The sequence below is a fragment of the Patella vulgata genome, chromosome 1 (genome assembly GCF_932274485.2).
Source record: "Patella vulgata chromosome 1, xgPatVulg1.2, whole genome shotgun sequence".
NCBI lineage: Eukaryota > Metazoa > Mollusca > Gastropoda > Patellidae > Patella > Patella vulgata.
Genome location: NC_065879.2, coordinates 68,983,459 through 69,003,269, shown reverse-complemented (window position 1 = coordinate 69,003,269; position 19,811 = coordinate 68,983,459). Strand labels below are relative to the sequence as shown.

Sequence of the window (19,811 nt, the reverse complement as noted above, 5' to 3'; positions counted from 1 at the left end):
CACTATAACTGAAAATTATGAAATTGACAAATATAACTGAAAAAATCCATTGTATCTAAAATTAACGACAATAACTGAAATGAACCACTATAAATGAAATGAACCGCTGTAACTGAAATAAAGCACTATAACGGAAACTAATCACTAGAACGGAAATTAAGCACTATAACTGATATTATTCATTATAACTAAAATCAACCAATATAACTGACATTCAGTGAAATTAACCACTATTTCTGAAATTAACTGATATTAACCACCACTATAAATAAAATGGGGTGTTCTTACATTGAAATACAAGTGAAACCTTGCCGGGTACTTTTACGATTTTGAAAAAAAAAATTTAACGGCTACTCAAGATTTGATGCATAAAAGATGTCGCTTTAAAAATGTAAACGCATAACCACAAAGAGAAACTGTTCAGTGAATATTTGAATGGTTCGCCCTTAAAGCATTTATGACGATATGTCGTATTGAAAATTATTCTTTTGAGGCTATTTATACGTGCACAAAACTCTACAATATCGCGGCTACGATGGGGTCGGAGATCATTAACCTAGCTCTTGATTAAAATAAAGTTTTTTTTAAAATATCATTGTCAATCTCCATATTCACATTACATGTATTTATTTCTCTATTATGAAACTGACATTATGCAGAATGAAGTGGATAATTAATCTATATTACTACCCCATCTTCTGTCCATGGCTTCGCTCAGCTTTCACCAGTTTCTGATCCAGCAGCTAGTTATACAGATCTAGGGGCCCGTGCAGCCTTTGCTACACTTTCCAGTAGGCCCATGCAGTGCAGGAGTTATTTTGAGTTATTATATTATAACAGTTGGCCTCAGGCTCCTGTGTCGGAGCGCCCCTTTTACTGACCGCAGAGCTCGGACGGGGGGGGGGGGTCCCCCCTGGAAAATTTTGAAAAATGAACCCCATATATGCGATTTGGTAGCATATCTGATTATAATCTATGTCACATAATACATCTCATAAATCGATTAATTTAGGCCAAAACCCCGACCTGCAAGTAATTTACAACCATCAACCTGTGAAATTATCATATCGTCATATTATTAATTAACGTATTATCTTTGTATCGTCAAGAGTCAAGAGAATTTAACTTGTTAAAAAATGGGACTAGTTAAAAAAAAATTTGACCATTTGATTAACCAGTTAGGAATATTGAATAAGTAGGAATATTTTCATTGAAAAATGTCCCGTTTTTGTTGCGGGGAACGCTAGTTGATTCCTCCTGTGATGGAAGGCCACGAGACACATTGGTACAGAGTGACGAAAGTGAAATTCATGAAAGCTGCTTTTTGAATTTTGGATTTGTTGTTCCAGGGAAATTATTTTACCTGGACTCCGAACGTGAACATTTGACACACTACATATTGATTAATGAACATAGCATTAGTTCAGATAGTGAATATTCGAGTATAAGGCAACACAAATTTAATTATGAGAATTGCGTTACCCTCGACATTTTTGTCAGGAGCGACGGGCGGATATTACAAATAAAAATAAAATTTGATCTTGGACGCAAAATATAGCTACCCACAAACAGGGTGCAGGTGACTTAATAATTAATAAATTTGCGGGCGACATTGTCGGGTGAATCCGATGAAATTTTCAGATGAAATTCGGAATCCCCATTACAGGATTCTGAATTCCGGCCGACACCCAGTACACCCGGTCCAGAAAGTCTATTATACCAGCCCATTCCAGACTCCAGTGATGGCTTGGCGGCCCGTTAAAGCCACCGGCCACATACAACATGATCATCATCGCTCCATGGCCGGTCCAATCCCCCCCCCCCATATGATGTGTTCAGCAGAAAAAGTTTTTTTTAGACGAATTGGACAAAATTATTTTTTTCATTTTTTGTCCGACCGGCCCTTTGGGCCCAAAACGCTCGATGGCTCAATCCGCCCCTGGAACTTGGTATGAGCTATGTTGTGCTATTATCTATACTATAACACTAGGCCTATGTTTGAGTATTTTGAATTATTATATTATTTCAGTAGACCTATTTGCTATTGTTAAAATTCAGCAACGATACGTGTAGACGTAGATTGGATTAAAAGTAATAGGTATGGAAATAGTACTACTTTTAATTAAAGAGCGTGTCTACTTTTTTCAGGAAAGAAAATGAACCAGACTACCAAATAGTTATGTTTGACCGGAGGCACACGCGTAGAATTTTGTTAGTTATGCTGGGCGTTGCACTAACCATTACATTCCAGTACGTGTCAGGATCTGTTTTGGAAAATATAATGACTGCAAATAAGGTGCCAATTACCACAACTGCGCGAACAACTGCCGAGATTTTACACTGGGATTCGACGAGGTGGGCCGAATGGAAATGCTTCTGCGGAGGCCCATATTCAATTCGACTCCGCGAGTTTACAGACAGACTGCTGGAAACCTGGGCAATTTAATGGAACTTATACACATGGCGGGGGATAAAGACTTAAATCTTTTAGATACTGGTCCACATATTGGTCAGTTCTCTTTAATGGCGGCTAGGATGGGAAGAATGGCGATAGCCGTAGATCCGTTACAGGAGAATGTTTTACGTTTATGCAACTCCATCGAATTAAATAATTATAAGTAGCTAGTGAAAGTATTTTATGTAGCTTTGTCCGATTCTGGAAATACCGCCGGAACAAAAATTAAATCTGTGAATAAAACAACTGGAATGTCTTTTAATCCAAATATAATTGATACGGTATAGCTAGATGATATATTACCTTTTAAATTAATACCGTTTAAAAAGGCTTTTATGAAAATGGTGTTTTAAAGGAAGGTAATAACTTGTTTGCTACGTTAGACATATTTGCCCATTGACTTCAATGTTAAATGGCTGTAACATCACAGGCTGTAGCTTTTTGCTCAACATTCCGTTGGTTCCAATCTTTATAGGCACAATGGGGACCACATTTGGCAATCTCCTCATCATAAACTTGTAGGGGGTTGACCGTTTAGATTTTTTGCTACGGGGATTTGAAGTTGACTGGGGTGAAAATCTCACTTCCGATACAATGATTGCTCGGCAGAAAGACATTTTACACCCCTTATCCCTCCGCTGTAATATCATCAGTATTACCCAAAACTGCTATAAAATTGCAAATTTGATCCCTTTTCTCCTATTCTAGACCAAAAAGTCAACCCAAAAATGCAGGAAGAGGGGAGAAAAAATTAAGGGAACCATCATGAAATAAGGGGAAAAAATTACTAGTCTTAGTCTTTTGTCCTTATGGTATGGGTGCAACACATCAATAATTCTACATCAGCCAATGAAATTATTAACTTTATGAACCTTCACAATTGTTAAGCTTATTTAGTTAATAATAGCACTAAGCTTTTAGAAAGTAATGACTATAAAAATGTCCATGGAATGTTTTGTGGAAAAAGTAAATTTTTATTCATATTTGGTTGTTTTATTTTTGATGATATAATGAAATAAAATAAAATGCGGTTTTACGTCTCACTTGAAATTTGATATTTAAAATAAATTCCATGAATAATTTGAAATAAATTCTATGAATAATTTGAAATAAATTCCATGAATAATTTGAAATAAATTCCATGAATAATTTGAAATAGATTCCATGAATAATTTGAAATAGATTCCATCCATGAATAATTTAAAATAAATTCCTTCCATGAATAATTGGAGATAAATTTCATACATAATTTGTAATTTGAAATAAATTTCATGTATAATTTAAAATAAATTTCATATATAATTTGAAATAAAAATCTCCTATTAAAGTAAACAAGGTAATAATTACAGAGCCTCAACCATTGCGTCTGATATGCAGTAATCACACGTCACGGGATAATCCCGCCCATTCATCGCCTTGCAAGTGTAATAAATAATGGCGCTTACGTTTTCATTGAAGTATCTTGAAAAAAATGGTGTTTTCGTATCAAACATATTGTCCCAGGGACTAACACATGGTTCAATTTTATTTCAATAATTCGCTTGCGCGTAGGGGTCTTTAGCAGTGGGATGAAACCGGAGGACCCGGAGAAAACCCACGAGGTTGGCCAGGCGACCCTACACCTTGTCACGTACAACCGGGGAATCGAAACCTGACTCAATGACAGACCTGATGATACAGCGCCCGTTCTAACATTCGGCCATCCACCCCCGCCCCCAATCGCCTTGCAAGTGTAATAAATAATGGCGCTTACGTTTTCATTGAAGTATCTTGAAAGCGATGGCGTTTTCGTATCAAACATATTGTCTCAGGCAGTTTGGATATGGGAGAATTACAAATTCTTTATTTTTTTAAATTTAATTTGACACGATCCCGGCTTGTAGTAACCATTATGATCGCTGTAGACATTATACAACTAGAATAAGTGGTGGATACATTCTAATTTCAGAATCGATTTTGATGTATTTAGTATCAGGGCTATCGAGGGAATATATATCTAAGATACAAAACAATGAGCGCAAAGTGTTTGTTGAACTTGTCTAATATATATACAAACTGTTAAGACAGCCCCATCTGCTTGAAATTCGACCATGCTATCTATTCCATTTTGGGGATTTCACACATTGTCAGTATGGAATCACTATTGTTTTTATTTGAATTGTTGGTTTTGTTGTTCTCAATTTTGCTTATTTCTGAGACACTACTGTTGCTGATCAACAAAGAAAATGCTTCTGAAAATTTACAACATGCCAAAATGTTATACTGAAATTTTTCACGATGTAACTTTTTCAAGAAACATCTTTACATTATTGGTATTCTGTTTTCGAAAATTAAAATAGCTTTCGTTTTCCGTTTAAAAAATTGAATTTAAGCACGTTTATCCATTATCTACAAGGGAGATTTTTAAAATCTCAGTTACAAGCCAACACACCATTCTGCAATAATGCAAATTTATTTCATGCACAATCTAAACAAAGCAGCGGCAATCAATTTAAGAGAAATATTATGTTAATTATAATGATAAGTAACACCCACCCCCCCCCCCCCCCCAAGAAAAAAAAAACCCAAAAAAAACCCAACAACATCCAAACCCCTAAAAATGCATTTTAAAAGAAAGCTAGTTCACAGGGAATGAATGCAAAAATAATAAAAACATGTACTAGTAATGTTAACTTAAAAATAACATCTACTAACTAATTATTTTATAAGTAATATGAAGTGGAAAATAACATATAGCAAATACTACGACACCTTTTTGTAATGGAAAATAGCAAATAATAATCAATCAGTTAATAAGAAATTTAAAGATCAAAATAACAAATACTAGAAAATATTTTTATAAGGAATTAATAAACCCATGCCAAATTATATTATAACCTACACATTATTATGCGTAATTAAGGATACAAAGAAAGCGTTATCTTAATATATCTTAGACATTTTTGTTAGACTAAAAATTCCTATAAACCACATTGTAAAAATATCTAGCAGACAAGCATCATACACAAAATAGAATTTTGCTATAATTGGCTATAATATGAACTTAAAATGAAAAATGAAAATATAAAAGGGATCATCAGTTCATAGCATGCATTCTCTTGTTTGTTCTTGTAGTAGGTAACGTTGCCTTTGTCGGTTACTCTGTAATAATTATAAATATAATCATAATCATAATACCCCTAGTCAACACAATCGTTTGGTCATTTTTAGAATAAATATCGTTATATTTCATTTTTATTTGTTACTCGTGCATTTCAAGAGGATCATCTGACCTGAGCTTATATGGAAACCGCTGCGTGCACGACAAAATTTTACAGGGGACCTAGGTTTTGTGTCTGATCCAAACGACTGAACACACTTTCATTATCAGTTCACACTTTCATTATCAGTTCCGTGGACGCAACCCTTGACAAGTGGGGACTTTTTAAAAGTTACAGCTCATTCTGGGATTCGAGCCTAGAAAAGGACATTCAGTTTGCGAGTCCAATGTCTTAGATGAACATCAAACGGGATCCAATAACAGTACACGTAATAATAAATAATAATCTAAGCAATCAAAAATATCAATGCAATAGAATTCTCCAAAATAATCTTCTTTTAGTTAAAAAACGGAAATTTAAAAAAAAAACTAAATAAGAATAATAGAAGAGTCACTTTAATTTAAATATAATATAGATAAGTTTTATTACCTAGACAATATCCAGATGACTCCAAAGGTGAACTATTCAACTTATATACAAAGAAATCGTTTCTACAGTATTTGACCTTGATGGCAATGGACTCTATACATAGAGCAGAATATCTTCTTACACAAGCTGTGATAGATTGATTCACATTCAACACTTTAGTGGGTGCAGCTAGAAAAAAAAAGAATTTCAAAGTTGGAGCGCATAGCACATATTGTATAAAGCAATTATTCTCAATTTGGGACGGGGAAGAGGAGGGTTGTAAAAAATCTTTAACACGAACCTGCGAATATAATCTGACATATTGTGATTGCTTGGTAGGTTCAATGAGCTAGAGTTAGGGTTTGGCCGCCAATGCTACACAAATTGTTAAAAGGTGATCATTATTCATAAATACAATAGTTTCGTGGTGATCTTTATACGTAACAGTAACACTTTGGTTATGTATACAGTGCAAGAACAGTTCAGAGCTGAAAGCAATGCTTTAATTTTACATCACTATAATGTGAACTGTGATGAGCGTAGTAAGTTGCTGGACTTTGGTTATGTATACAGTGCAAGAACATTTTAGACGATCACACAGTTAAGTTCAGAGCTGAAAGAAATGCTTTAATTTTTCATCACTATAATGTGAACTGTGATGAGCGTAGTAAGTTGTTTAACCAAATTTCGAAAACAAAGGCGCAGACTAGATCGTTAATACTTGTAATAAGAAGTTTCTCGCATTTATACAATACATTAATCTAGTTTAAAATAAAGCAAATGTCTACATTACGTACTCTGAAGATATATAGGGTATACAGTTCCGCAACGGCCTTGTGGAGGAGCTGTGACATTTGCAATGACTTTTCCAGGTTCTCCATACCAACCCTCTGATAGATAGCGGTCGTTTATAACCGTTTGGTCCAACTGGTAACTGGTTAGTCTTGCAGAAGAATTGGTAAATGGCTGATAAATGTAACATGGGTCGGTAGCTGAAAAATAGGATAATGATAGTAAAATTGGGATTATACCAAGATTGTTATCTAGACACTTTGATGGTCATTAGAAAATAACACCAATAATTTATAATAATTATCATAGTATTTTAATTTTGAATATACCCATACTCTAACGCATTTGTTAACAAAATTATGATCTATCTGAATATGTTAAATGCAATGACAAAGTTGACATTGTTTAACATATATTGGGACAAAATATAATTCAATGAGACTTAAAAATCCGTTAACGATATCTTATAGTAAATCCAGAAGCATCACCAGAAACACAGACAAACAGAAACTCACAAGACAACCCCGCGGACAATATACACAATACAAGGATGTTGCAAGCAAAAAACAACAAGCTTATATATTAGATGAAATGGGTTTCCATATGGCAATCGTCACTACTAGACGTATTTATATGACAGTTAAACAAACTGTAAACATTACATTGAACCACTTATAGTTTAAATAGTACAAATAGAAAGCTTAACACCATATATAAAAACTTCAAATTCCCAAGGATCTCGCTTGAGTAGCTTTTCTGGATGTTACACAAGCCCACATCGTTCTTACCTCAGTCGCTTTATATACTACTAAAGTTGCCATAAGAATCATTGGCCGTTAATAGAGTTTCAGTTACTTATCAATAATATTCATATTAAATTCCATACCTTTACTGGGATCAATCTCCCATCTATTGCCATTACTATCAGCTCTACAGATATATTGTTCATTCAAGGGATAATTTTCCGAATTGTTGTAGCATCGGTTTTGGTACACGCAGTGGTTTTGCTGAAAGTAAAACAAATGGTTATATTACATATAGCACTTGAAAATATATTCCTTTGTTGACACTTAATTCAGTTGTATCATTTACTGGCGAAATGCAAGATTCTGAAGCACATAATTATTAACTATTCATATCGTACCCTCAATCTAAGATAGTATACACATGTCAGCTGTGTGTATAAGCATGTCAGCTGGGCATATTGTACTGCCAAGTAAAGCTATGACCATCGGGTTTAACTATTTTGTTTGGCCCAGCTAAAGTGATAACATATAGCTTTAGAAAACCGAAACGTGCGTACACGGTGAAGTCAAGATACTGAATGAAATGGGACACATAAGCTGTAATACAAATGATGTAGGTAATCAAGCACCCATAAAACGAAAGGTAAACTAGAGGAAAGTATTAATTTAATTCATAATTTTCCCGTTTTCTTGCACTCTAACCACTTTAATAAGTATTTAAGGGTAGCCATTGTAATTTTATAATTGTTCATATTTCGAAAATAAAATGTATTTAAGGTACCAGCGTATACGATTTTTCACCTGGGCCTTGGTTAATATTTAGAATAGTATCCATTTAAAGCATTGTCGCCAATATGTAAATCACAGTGCTAATCTATTTACCGAAAACTGACAATTAATGACAACCCCGTCAACGTCACAGTCCATACATCTGGAGTCAAAATACACAACTGATAGAGCATTGCTGTAATGTTGACCATCATTGGATACTGAAATAGTATAAGCTGTAAACGTGTCTTGGATGGATGGTGTCTGAGGAATATGTCCAGCAGATCTCCTCTGTCTATAACTAGTATAATATGGTAATTCACAAATAACTTTCCCCACGCTTTCGATCGATGCATCGTTGACAACTGGTTCCAAAGTAGAGGTTGTAGTTCCATTTGCTGCTAGCTATAATAGAAGCGATATACATGTGTGAAATATCTTTGTATAAAGTCCTCTTCAACCGAAATGATATCGCCGACAATACAATGACGTTTACTTTTATATTCAAAGAGAAGCAAAATAAATTCACACTCGTGTTTCAAAGTCGATTTCAGTAACATTGCCCAGAATTATTAGTATTTTTGAGAATCCCGCCGTGTCAATCAGTTTGGATTTCCTCCTTTCATGCCGTGGTTTCGTATTAAATTATTTCACGCCCTATCACGTATATGAACAAATGACACCAATGAATTCCTATACATGTATTTATAGTCTTTCTATCACTTTCTCCTATCCCAAATTTACATGGCGATTTGTGTTGACATTTAGATTAGAATCCAACAAAAGTGTTTGAATTTACATTTTCTGTCAGGTTTCTATGAATATTCATGATTTTGAGGTGGAAGCGGTTCGTTACGTTGAAATGTAGAGTGGATAATTTACAAGTATGCTACTTTCAGTTTGTATATCTCAAGATTTCCATCATAACATGCCTTTGAGCAAGACGTTGCCATATTTCGCTCAATCTGCAGTAGAAAGCGTTCAAAATTTGGGGAAACGTTAGAGCTCGTGAAAGGCACGGTGTACTGTGGCCGACATCTGATGTCATTAAATGATAAGCAACATTTCTAGTATATAAATTATTGATTTGTTTAGGATCAAATTCAGAAATTTCCAATATCACCTAAAATTTCTTTTGACTTTTAAAAGATTTAATTTTTTAAAACTAGATAGTAAGATCTATCTCGAGATCCTTATTTACCGCTTTAATTCGAAGCACATAATGTTTTGTTAGAAGCTTTATAATATGGTGAAATGCATAATCTATTTGATTATATATAAATCATTTTGAGGCCTGTGAATGCAAAACAAAATATATTTTCCCTGTTTTAATCTTTGCAAAAATTTTATCATAGAGAGAGAGTAAGAATTTCAGAATATTTCAATCATAACCCCAGTTTTATATTGGGCACATTTAAGAAGCAGTGACGTCAATTTAGATGGTGATTCACCTAATTCATGTCTGCTTACTACCTGGTCCTCGCACAATAAAAGCATGGATATTCACCAACACCTGGCAAAGAAAAATATGTAAGTTCAAACACTATTCTGGTTCAAAAAGTTAACCAAACTTGTTATGCAAAAGGGGGGAAAATTGAGATAGAGATAATGCCTATAAATAAAAACTTCATTCGTCCATCATGAAATTAGTCTTAGTCCAAAAAGAGCAGCTGGAAAAGATTGCATAAAATGGGTAGATCTGAGTGCAATTTCACGTCTTGTTCACCAAATAGCAATTGACCGAATAAAATCTTTATTTAGTATACAAATACAATTAATTTACTTGGTAAGGGGTAATTCGACATGTTGAGTCTGTTGTTTGTATAAAAGAACCGCCAATAACACCAATATCATCACATTCTTCAGTTCTTATATCACAAAGCCCTTCAAAATCCAATTCTTCAGCCAATGGCTCATCACGAAGATCAAATTCACACCCGCTACCGATATAGTTACTGTAACACACACACGTTCCTGAAGTGAAAAGAGAACGCATTGAATAAAACGTAATAACAAAGGTCGCCAGGGACATCAATAATGTGTAACCACAGACAGAAGGTCCGTAGTAGGCAGAATAAAAAAAAATTAGTAAGATAACTTCCTAATTGGGAAGCTAAGAACATGATTCTATTATGCTAAAGAGCAAAGACAATTTTTGAGTCCTGCAAAAGATTTCATTATCAAAGGACGCAGCATTAACTATCACCAATCGTCTAATTTCATTAGATGAAGGAAAGTCCATAAATTATCAAAGTCTTACTTCAATATGTATTGTAAACCCGAAAGCCGTTTACAATAACTGAAGAAAAAGTATTGCAAATCATGTTTCGAGCAACCAAACAAAAATGACGGGGCATTCACGTAACCGATAAGTAAATTTGTGCATCAAATCCGATAAAAAACTATAATCTGTACGGCACTTACAAGAAGTGTAGAGGGTTTTCAGCCAAACAGGAACATATATGGGCCCTCCTGTCATAATACAAGTTTCAAAAAAATTGATAAAAACTGTAGCACTGAAAAAAAGTATGGACAGTATTCGGCAAAAAAGGGGCACAACTCTAATCCGATTATACTGAAAAGAAATAGTAATTCTCGTCAGGTCATAAAACAAGATCCAGGAATGTTTTTATCCGATGAGAATTGCATCATCCAAGGGGCTGACAAGAATTGTGAGCGGGGAGACGGACAAAAAAGCTAATTAGCATTCGTTTGCAATGCTAATTTGTGCTGCTCCTGTGGTAGAGTTTTACAGCCAGCAGCCACCAAGTACTCCATTCCTTGAACGCAATACTTTCTGAGATCAGAGCGTCCCAAAGAAGAGATAGCATTCCCAATATTTAGCGGTACAGATGAATCCTTAGAGGACAAGAAAAAAATCGTCGCTGCCTGTACATTAGGGAAAAGAAATGGCACATGCAACTAAGTGGACGAATACACAACGTATCATACAATACATCATTCATGGAAAATTACACCACATAGTTCATTTACACCGGGCAATACTATCAACCTACGAAGAAGTGCGGAAATATTGAATTACATTTGAACCATATGTTAGTTGCAAAATTACCTTGTTTGTGTCAATTGGATGTTAAACCCTATTTCTCCCTATTTACCGGAATAAAACCATCGAAAAAAGAAGAACGTCGTCATTCACGTCATAATGCCCATCAGAAAACAATTACGGGAACCAAGTATGCCCCATTACCTACTCATTTATGTACCTAAAATCAGACTTTATACAGAGCCTTTATCAAAAACCTCAAAAGTGTGACAACTCGTTCATTTTCACCGGCAATGTTTTTCTCAATTTAGCTGTATTTATACTGATGACTTACTTATATATTATAGAAGTGACAATTGGGCGTCCTACTTGAATTTGTAATTCAAACCTATTGATTGTTATATAGTAATGATGGGTGGCATACACGCGGAAGAGTTTGCTTACTCTGTTCAGAACACCTGAGAATACTTTGCTGTCGGATTATGCCAAAAATGGGATTATTTCATCTATTTTTTTTTGTCATAACACGCATATTGGCTAGAATTCGACGTGTGAACCAAATGATTGAAAAGCTTTAGCAAGATCATTCAGAATAAAGCTTTGGTGATAAAAATTCTGTAAAATGATATCCCGCACCGCATCTCCCCCATGCATTATCCATGTATTGCAAGACATTTGTTTTGACAGTTATGCTGACAACTCACCATTATTACAGGTTCCTTGTTCTGAACAATTGTTCGGACAGTCCAGTGTTACAACTTGTCTCAGGACTGATGTTTTATTTGCTTCTTCCACTTGTAACATGGGGTCCAAGTACGCTTCTCCTACGCATTGGAGCTGTGCACTGGAGACTGGAGACTTTGCGAAGATTGTTGTACCGGTAAGCTGCACAAAAAATAAAGATTGTATATATGAATTCTTTGTAATCGATATGTATAATTCTAACGCTGCATGACTGGCCATCGTAAACCTACACTATTATGATAATCTGTAATATTCGCATCATCTGTTAACACAGACGGATGTATTTATAACTGCTAACTTATATAAATGCATTCCACGCCATAATTATGAAAACGAATTGAATTTTCATTGCACATAATTAACGACCCAATACGCGCATTTGTGTATGTGCAGATCTCCGTATGACAAGCGACCCTAATCCTTGTAACGTTTCATCACGAGATAATTTTATTCATTTCATGTAACCTGCTATAAAAAAAATACACCCAAACTGCGCTTACTCACGAACTGGATGTGGTATAATGAATAAGCATACTTTTATAATTAACACTGAAGGGCACAGACACTTAACCGTTCAAATGGCAGTACTATAAAAGTGACTTAAAGTCCGCTGATGAAAAATCGAGATAAGCGACACAGTCTATTCATCGTTTTCAAAATTTCTGTTAAACAAATTCAGGAGTTGGATATCATCGCCAGTAGTGTTCAACGATGTTTCTTAACTGTACAGGTACCGTGCGGCCAAACTACTAAAACCTTAGCAACATTGCTGCCCAGGTACCACCACATCGTCGCCAATTTATGCCATGGAGATATATCATTAGTATTTCTGTAGATAGTAATTGGAACTAGGCTCAGTTTAATACTCTCAAATTTATCTGGGGTGCCTTCTTTAAACTTACTTTAATGTCTGCTATACAGGTTTCTAGAGCAAGGTCTATATCCACAGTTTTAACTTCCCTCTTGCAAAATTCAATTATAGGAGTGGCAGTTAATAACCTGGTGCAAAACACAGTCGCCGTTTCTTCTGTCCAATTTCCCGTCCAGACTGCTTGCTGTTATCACATACATAAAAGAATTAAACAATGTTTTAAAACTAGAATCGAATGTTTGTAATTCGTGTTTGGTGTGATATATCTTGATTCTTATGAGTTTTCACTTAATAAAAACCTACACAATAACCATGCTACCTGACATTATAGTAGATATAACAATAGTCGAAGCAACCTTATTCGAACGAGCTGGAATAAGGTTCCTGTAAAATAATGTAATAATTATTTAAAGGAGTAGAAGGCACAATTAATAAAGATAGATAAAATTTACTGACATGATGGACACAGAACAAGACATAAAACCATTTCTTACCCTTTTGATTCGCCTAGGTGCCTCATCAATGTGAAGGACAGCTGGAACAGATCTTCGTCTTCTACGGGAAGGTGAGCGACTGGAACACGTTCTTTTTGAAAAGGGGTGATAATTTGGGTTACTTTTACATATTTTAACTGGACTGTCTGCATCACATGACAAGGTACTTGAAACATCATTAGACGTTGCTTTATTACAACGACATGTTATAGTTACTGCTGTATTCGGTACCAGGACATCCAGAACCGCTTGGTCGAACAAATTTTGATTTCTTTGAACCCTAAATTGAAAAAGATAATCAGCCAATTTTTATATCATATTTTCAATACATGTTTGAAGTTGTTTTGATTACAATTAATGGTCTGTTCATCAAGTCCACTGCATACAATACTGGCCATAAAACGAAATACAAGATATCGATATGCAAACCATCAAAATGAAGGTTTCATATATCTTTTCAAACGTGTAAAATATTTCCGACACATTTATATTTACATATTTTTTTAAAACAGATATAATTTGGATCGTACTGAGCTGTATTTAGTGAGGGGACGGGGGAGTATTTAAAAGTCAAAATACGGAAAATATTTTTCTTTCGTTCTTTGAATATACGAGTGTTATTTATTTCCGGGCACATTGATGATTACACAATTTACAAGAGATAAATCCTCTTTCGTTTGAGCAAAGAAATATATCGCTATCAAAAAATAACCTAATTCCTAAAAAAATAGACTACTTTCAATTTTATGTTATTTATTTATGGGTCGGATTAGGACTTACAATTATATATATAGAAACATAACTCAATGGATTAGCCATACCACGCATAAAATCGGGCGATTTGTCTTATTGTTTGCTTGCTCGATTCTCCATTATTGTAGGGTGACTTATTGCATGGCATGTTCATTTCGGCTCACCACTTGCGACCTCTATCTTCGTAATGTTTAGGTTAGATGAATTTGGTGAAATGTTTTGCACGGTTTGTATCTGGAGATTTGTATTTTGAAATGTATTGTTTGAGATTTGTGTTTCGTTGTGGTATAATATATCTTTGTATACATTAAATTATCAAAATAGCAATTGATCAACGTCCGAATTGATATCATCCTTCAAGTCTTTTAACTGTTTGGGTTTATACGATATAATTAACACGTGTTTTTGCTATATCCATATCATCTTCTGTATTTAAACATATGTTTCCTATGTGCAGTGTAACATTTCTTATCAAATATTAATGATTATTTTAATCCTAAGCTTGTATATGTTCTATTCTCTACTGTAACTTTAGTCTGGTGTTCGGCTCACCCTAGCCATACCTTAGTCAAGTTTTGGACACTCGTTTATTACAAGTACAAGTTTTCGTCGTAAGTGTTGGAATAGGTCGTAAGTGTTGGAATAGGCCACAACCCCTATAAAACAGCACTACGGCAGTCATAGGTTTGGATGAAATGTAAATGTAATTCTTTGATTTTCTAAAATAAATTTTATCTTTACATTAAAGGGGCGGGGGGAGGTATGTCAGATACAGAGTACTCTCAGAAGTAGAGTCACCCAAACCCCCATAGTTGTACGGGCAACGATCCCAATTGATTTACAACAATGACATATTTTTGTAAATGGCCATTTGAATATTTTTTTAATCATTTGAAACGCAGATAACAAAAACAAAACTTGCACTCTCACTTTAGAAGCATTTTATTTTATACTATCATTTTGTAATTGCAAATGCTTTTGATCGGGACAAATATATTTCCTTGCATGGCTTCGGCGAAAACAAAGTCTCGGGAATCAAACCTTTATATCATTACATAGTATAATCTAAGCATACGATTTGTGTAAAACCGTGTTGCCTGGCAATCTGGATCTTGTCGGTTAAATAAAAAGGTCTATTATTATCTGCGGATAATATTGTTTTAACTCACCCCCACGAGTTGACAAATTCTGAAGCTGATTGAAATCCTCTATTCGGATTGTAGTTTATTCTATCGGAGCTTGTACTGCCATTTCTAAGAACAAGTTGTTCAGTTATGTTTGAAGATATTCGGCCACATAAACCACGTGACCTATTTGTATCTAATACAGAAGGAGTGACCGAGACGTCAACATATTTGGGATTTGCGTTTATTAATTCAGCTCTCACTGTTGCACCAGTAGGCAAAGTAAGCTGTAAAAAAATGAATAATACGCCATACGGAAAGAGTAACGTACGTCACAAACGTAGTATGAAAGTATCAATAGATAGATAATACAAATAAAAATAAAAAAATAAACGGTCAATTCTATATTGTATGGAATAAAATATCTTGTAAAACATATCAAATTACATAATTAATCATCTACATATTTATGTGAAATATTGTCATCTAACTAGAATTTTTGTTACGAAAAACATTAAGTCCTGAGCGATATTTTCAACAGGCTCACCTTAAATTCTACAAATTTGAAGACAGTGACCATTACGCATGGAAGAATGAGAGTTGGCATTACCATGCCACATCGACAACAGCACGAACAAGGAGAACAATCACGAAACAGCAGATCATTAATGTATTAATTATTGTATTCTAATGTGTTTCAAGCCTATTATGCGATATTACTGCATAATCAGATTTTACTAGAAACATAATTTCGAATAAAACAAAAGCAAATACCACGTAAACATAAATCATCTAATGTAAAACCAGTACCTCATAAATATTCGATTGTGTATGCTGTACTCTCAAAATATCTACAGCAGTATCACACAAAACATATTCTATTATCCAGTGGTTGGAGTTACAAGCACTTATCATATAAGCTGTTCCGCCAATCCTTGCCACCATTCCACAATTACAATGTCCAATAAGACCGCTACATAGAATGGTTTGAATTTGAACCTGTATAAAATGAATTATTGGTCAGTCATGTTATTAGCCATGCACTTGCCAATACAAGTAGGTATATATAGATAATTTTACCATTAACATTGTACACAGACAGATAAATGCATACCATCTGTATATTTGGTTGTCTATTACAGTAGTCAAGACTTACAAATAAGACACATTGGCATCCCAACAATTTTATTTTAATGAGAGCATTTGCGCCAACACCCAACTCCAGTAACTACTCCCAACAGCAAGCACTATCCAGTTCAAAAATAAAGCTCTTTAATTTAACTTCCTCAGCACCCCTCCTGTGTGCAAAACCGAACATATTATGATCGATTGACTTTCTTTATGCAGATGTTAAATTTATACAGCATATGTGAAGAAGCAAAAGAGGTATTTTGCACATAGTATTTGAGTATTTCTTAAGACCAAAAACTACCTGCATGTGTTTAAGGTTACCCGTTCGACCATATTTCATGGATCCAAAATCGCCTACAAGAAATGCCCTTTCCTACTTACAAATCGGTTGTGACATTGTCTCTGCAGATAAATTCTAATAACATTTTAATAACATGTCAAAGTCAAAGAAATGAAAGTATCCGTGATATTGATATATGAACGTGTTGTGTGTCCCAATGTCATATTCAGGTGGAGCCAATTTTACTAACGTGCCGTAGTACGTTCATCGTATGGAACTGAACACGTAACCGTTTATATAAACATTGTTTGCTGAAACGACTTCAGTTGCTTGTTGAGCACATAAAGCTGCATGTAGGTTATTAAAGGATTAATTCATTAGTTCAGTTAGTTCTATCCCTTCCTACACGCCACCCCTCTCACCCCCACAATTAAACAAAAGAAATAAAACAGTTAATTCAATCGGCCGACCCTATGTTTGTTTTTATACAAAGTAACCATAAAAACAGGTGTTAAATGGTTTGAGCCTAATTTACTATTTCTTCTGTGTTCGCATAGACAAATAAGTAATGAAATTCGTCTTTAGGGTTCTGCTTATATACTGGATACAATCTTTCCCCCGGGGAACTCTTCTTCCGTCTTCACCAATATTGAAAGATTATGTTCCAATAGACCCTAAACATTCTAGTACGAACCAGCAAAAGTATCACAGACCAATTTTAATCAAATATCGCGAATTTTATTGAAAATAAATACTCAAATTAAAATTTGAATATTAATTTTCTATAAAATTCGCATTCCATCATTTTAGAGCAAACTGAACGATATTGTGAATAACGAAACTCTAATAGAAATATCCGGTCCGAAAATAGTTCATTTCGGTTCAATATTTACAAAGATATGTTGAATTGAAATTTCATCGCTCTATGCAGCTGGGTATGTAATATGGCGGTCTGTTTTGATTCCGATTAAAACCAAGTCGGGGATTATTTTGCGTTGATATTTTGATTTAAGTACATATATCTTTGAGTACATATATTAGCATTGGTTAAGCCGTGAAACGTTTGCCATTTTAGCGAAACATGCAAATGACGAATCGTTACTTTAAAGCATACAACAAAATAAAGACCTCTTTCGTTTAGAGATGCAAAAGAAATAAAGTGCGTTTTTTCTTTTAACTTCCACGCCCCTTCTCGATACGTGTAGTGTTGGTGTAGTTAGGTAAAGTCGACCCATTTACATTTTCTGACACACAAGTTGAATATACTACCATGGTAAGCGGGGTGAGTCCAAATGTATTAAAGGTCCTCTATAGTTTTTAGCAAGTTGAGATATGCGAAAAATATCTTTATACGCTTTTGAGGCTTTCATGTCATAAATGATTAATACATGTCGAACAATTACTCGAAAACCGTTTTTGGTTTTATTACATGTCGCAAATCTAAATCGATGAACTGACTATACATTATGATCCTGGTCGAGTGGTTTAACACATTGAAATGTTTTTCAGGACTAACATATGGTTTAAAACTATTTCAATAATTCGTTTGCGCGTAGGGGTCTTTAGCAGTGGGAGGAAACCGAAGGATCCGAAGAAAACCCACCAGTTGACTGAATGACAGACATTATGATACAGCCCGCAAGTGCGATCCCATTCGGACATCATCGCCCCCCCCCCGCCCCCTACCGGGTAAATTTAGTACTTAAAAAGTGTCTAAATACTAAATACCAAATGACCATATTGCCATACCTCAATATCATGTTCTCTGTCTTTATACAGTGAAAATGTTCCAATACTCTGAATGTTAATTCTCCTAAAATAATAAATAAATACCACAAGTTTAAACAGTCATTATACATTATGCGTAATTTAAGAGCCATGAACTTTGCCTGCACTAACCACCTAACATGTCAAATATACTGCTTGAGAGAATATGCTTTTTTGTGCTTTTATTGGAAGCTATAACCAATAGCAATAACTTCCGATTTTAGCTTTCCATATATATATTTCATCAAAAAAGTTTCAATTTTCAATACATAGCCAAATTAACCCCAACGGAATACAGAAAATGAAATATAAAATAAATTAAATGGACATGACACAATGTTCGTTTAAATCGCTGTGTTAATTTAGTTTCAATAATGGAATGAAACGATAGCCTAAAACTTATTATCTCTATTTCAGCCAGGTATTAGCGCTTGCGTTCTCTAAGTTAAAACGTCAACGCTCATTAAAAAAAACCACACAAAATAAAACAAGCTAGGGTCCAATAATTTGTATTTAGAGATTGGGTGCATGCATTGGCAAATAATTCATAATTTTGCTTTTTAGATGCTTGTTGTAGAACTTTTACTGGCTAAAGGCCTTGGATATCTTTTCTTAGAACGATGTGTAGACACTGCACCGCTGCCTTTATCAAATTGTTACCATATGTATACGTACAGGCCTTTAAAAGTCACAAGCCTCGGATCACTAGTTGCTGAACATACCAATGACTGAGTACTGGTTGTATCTTTCTCAACAATAACCTGTAAATAACATTTCATACGTCAGTAAAATAAATGCAGGTGTTTTAGAAAGAGTAAATATCTAAAGAAACATAATACGATTTGTATATTATTCGTATTCAAAATAGAACACAAAATTCGGTTGTGAATATTTCATTGTGTATGTGTGGATGGCGTGGTAGCCCCTGACCAGGGGGAACGATAGTTTGTAAATCCTAATATGACTAGAAAGGAAATATTATTCCGCTACGGCATTACCGTAAGGAATAGACTGTTTTTCATAAAAAAAACACATCTTAAATTCAGAGCATTTATTAACACTTTAAAAAATCAGAATGAAAAAGTAAAAGTTATTGAATTTTTTTAACCTTGACGTATTTTTATCTATTTGTGTATTCGTCTTTTCAGTAAACAAAGTTTTCCTACTTTAAATTATTGACTCATATTGCACCGTTAACTTCATCAATATAA

General features: G+C 34.5%; 1 protein-coding gene across 1 annotated transcript in view; it reads right to left on the bottom strand.

Moving 5' to 3' along the window:
- Positions 1-5,007: 5,007 nt before the first annotated feature.
- The window catches only part of LOC126822412 (deleted in malignant brain tumors 1 protein), a 39,987-nt gene continuing 25,183 nt past the window's right edge, over positions 5,008-19,811 (bottom strand). Inside the window, exons 23-35 of the mRNA XM_050551307.1 lie at positions 19,276-19,361; positions 18,583-18,646; positions 16,233-16,421; positions 15,468-15,709; positions 13,546-13,825; positions 13,083-13,235; positions 12,141-12,321; positions 10,213-10,403; positions 8,544-8,834; positions 7,802-7,922; positions 6,921-7,115; positions 6,145-6,312; positions 5,008-5,596 (exon numbers count right to left, since the gene is read on the bottom strand). Coding sequence (XP_050407264.1) covers positions 5,592-5,596; positions 6,145-6,312; positions 6,921-7,115; positions 7,802-7,922; positions 8,544-8,834; positions 10,213-10,403; positions 12,141-12,321; positions 13,083-13,235; positions 13,546-13,825; positions 15,468-15,709; positions 16,233-16,421; positions 18,583-18,646; positions 19,276-19,361 — 2,166 coding nt within the window. The 3' untranslated portion in view covers positions 5,008-5,591. The remainder of the gene's footprint in view (positions 5,597-6,144; positions 6,313-6,920; positions 7,116-7,801; positions 7,923-8,543; positions 8,835-10,212; positions 10,404-12,140; positions 12,322-13,082; positions 13,236-13,545; positions 13,826-15,467; positions 15,710-16,232; positions 16,422-18,582; positions 18,647-19,275; positions 19,362-19,811) is intronic.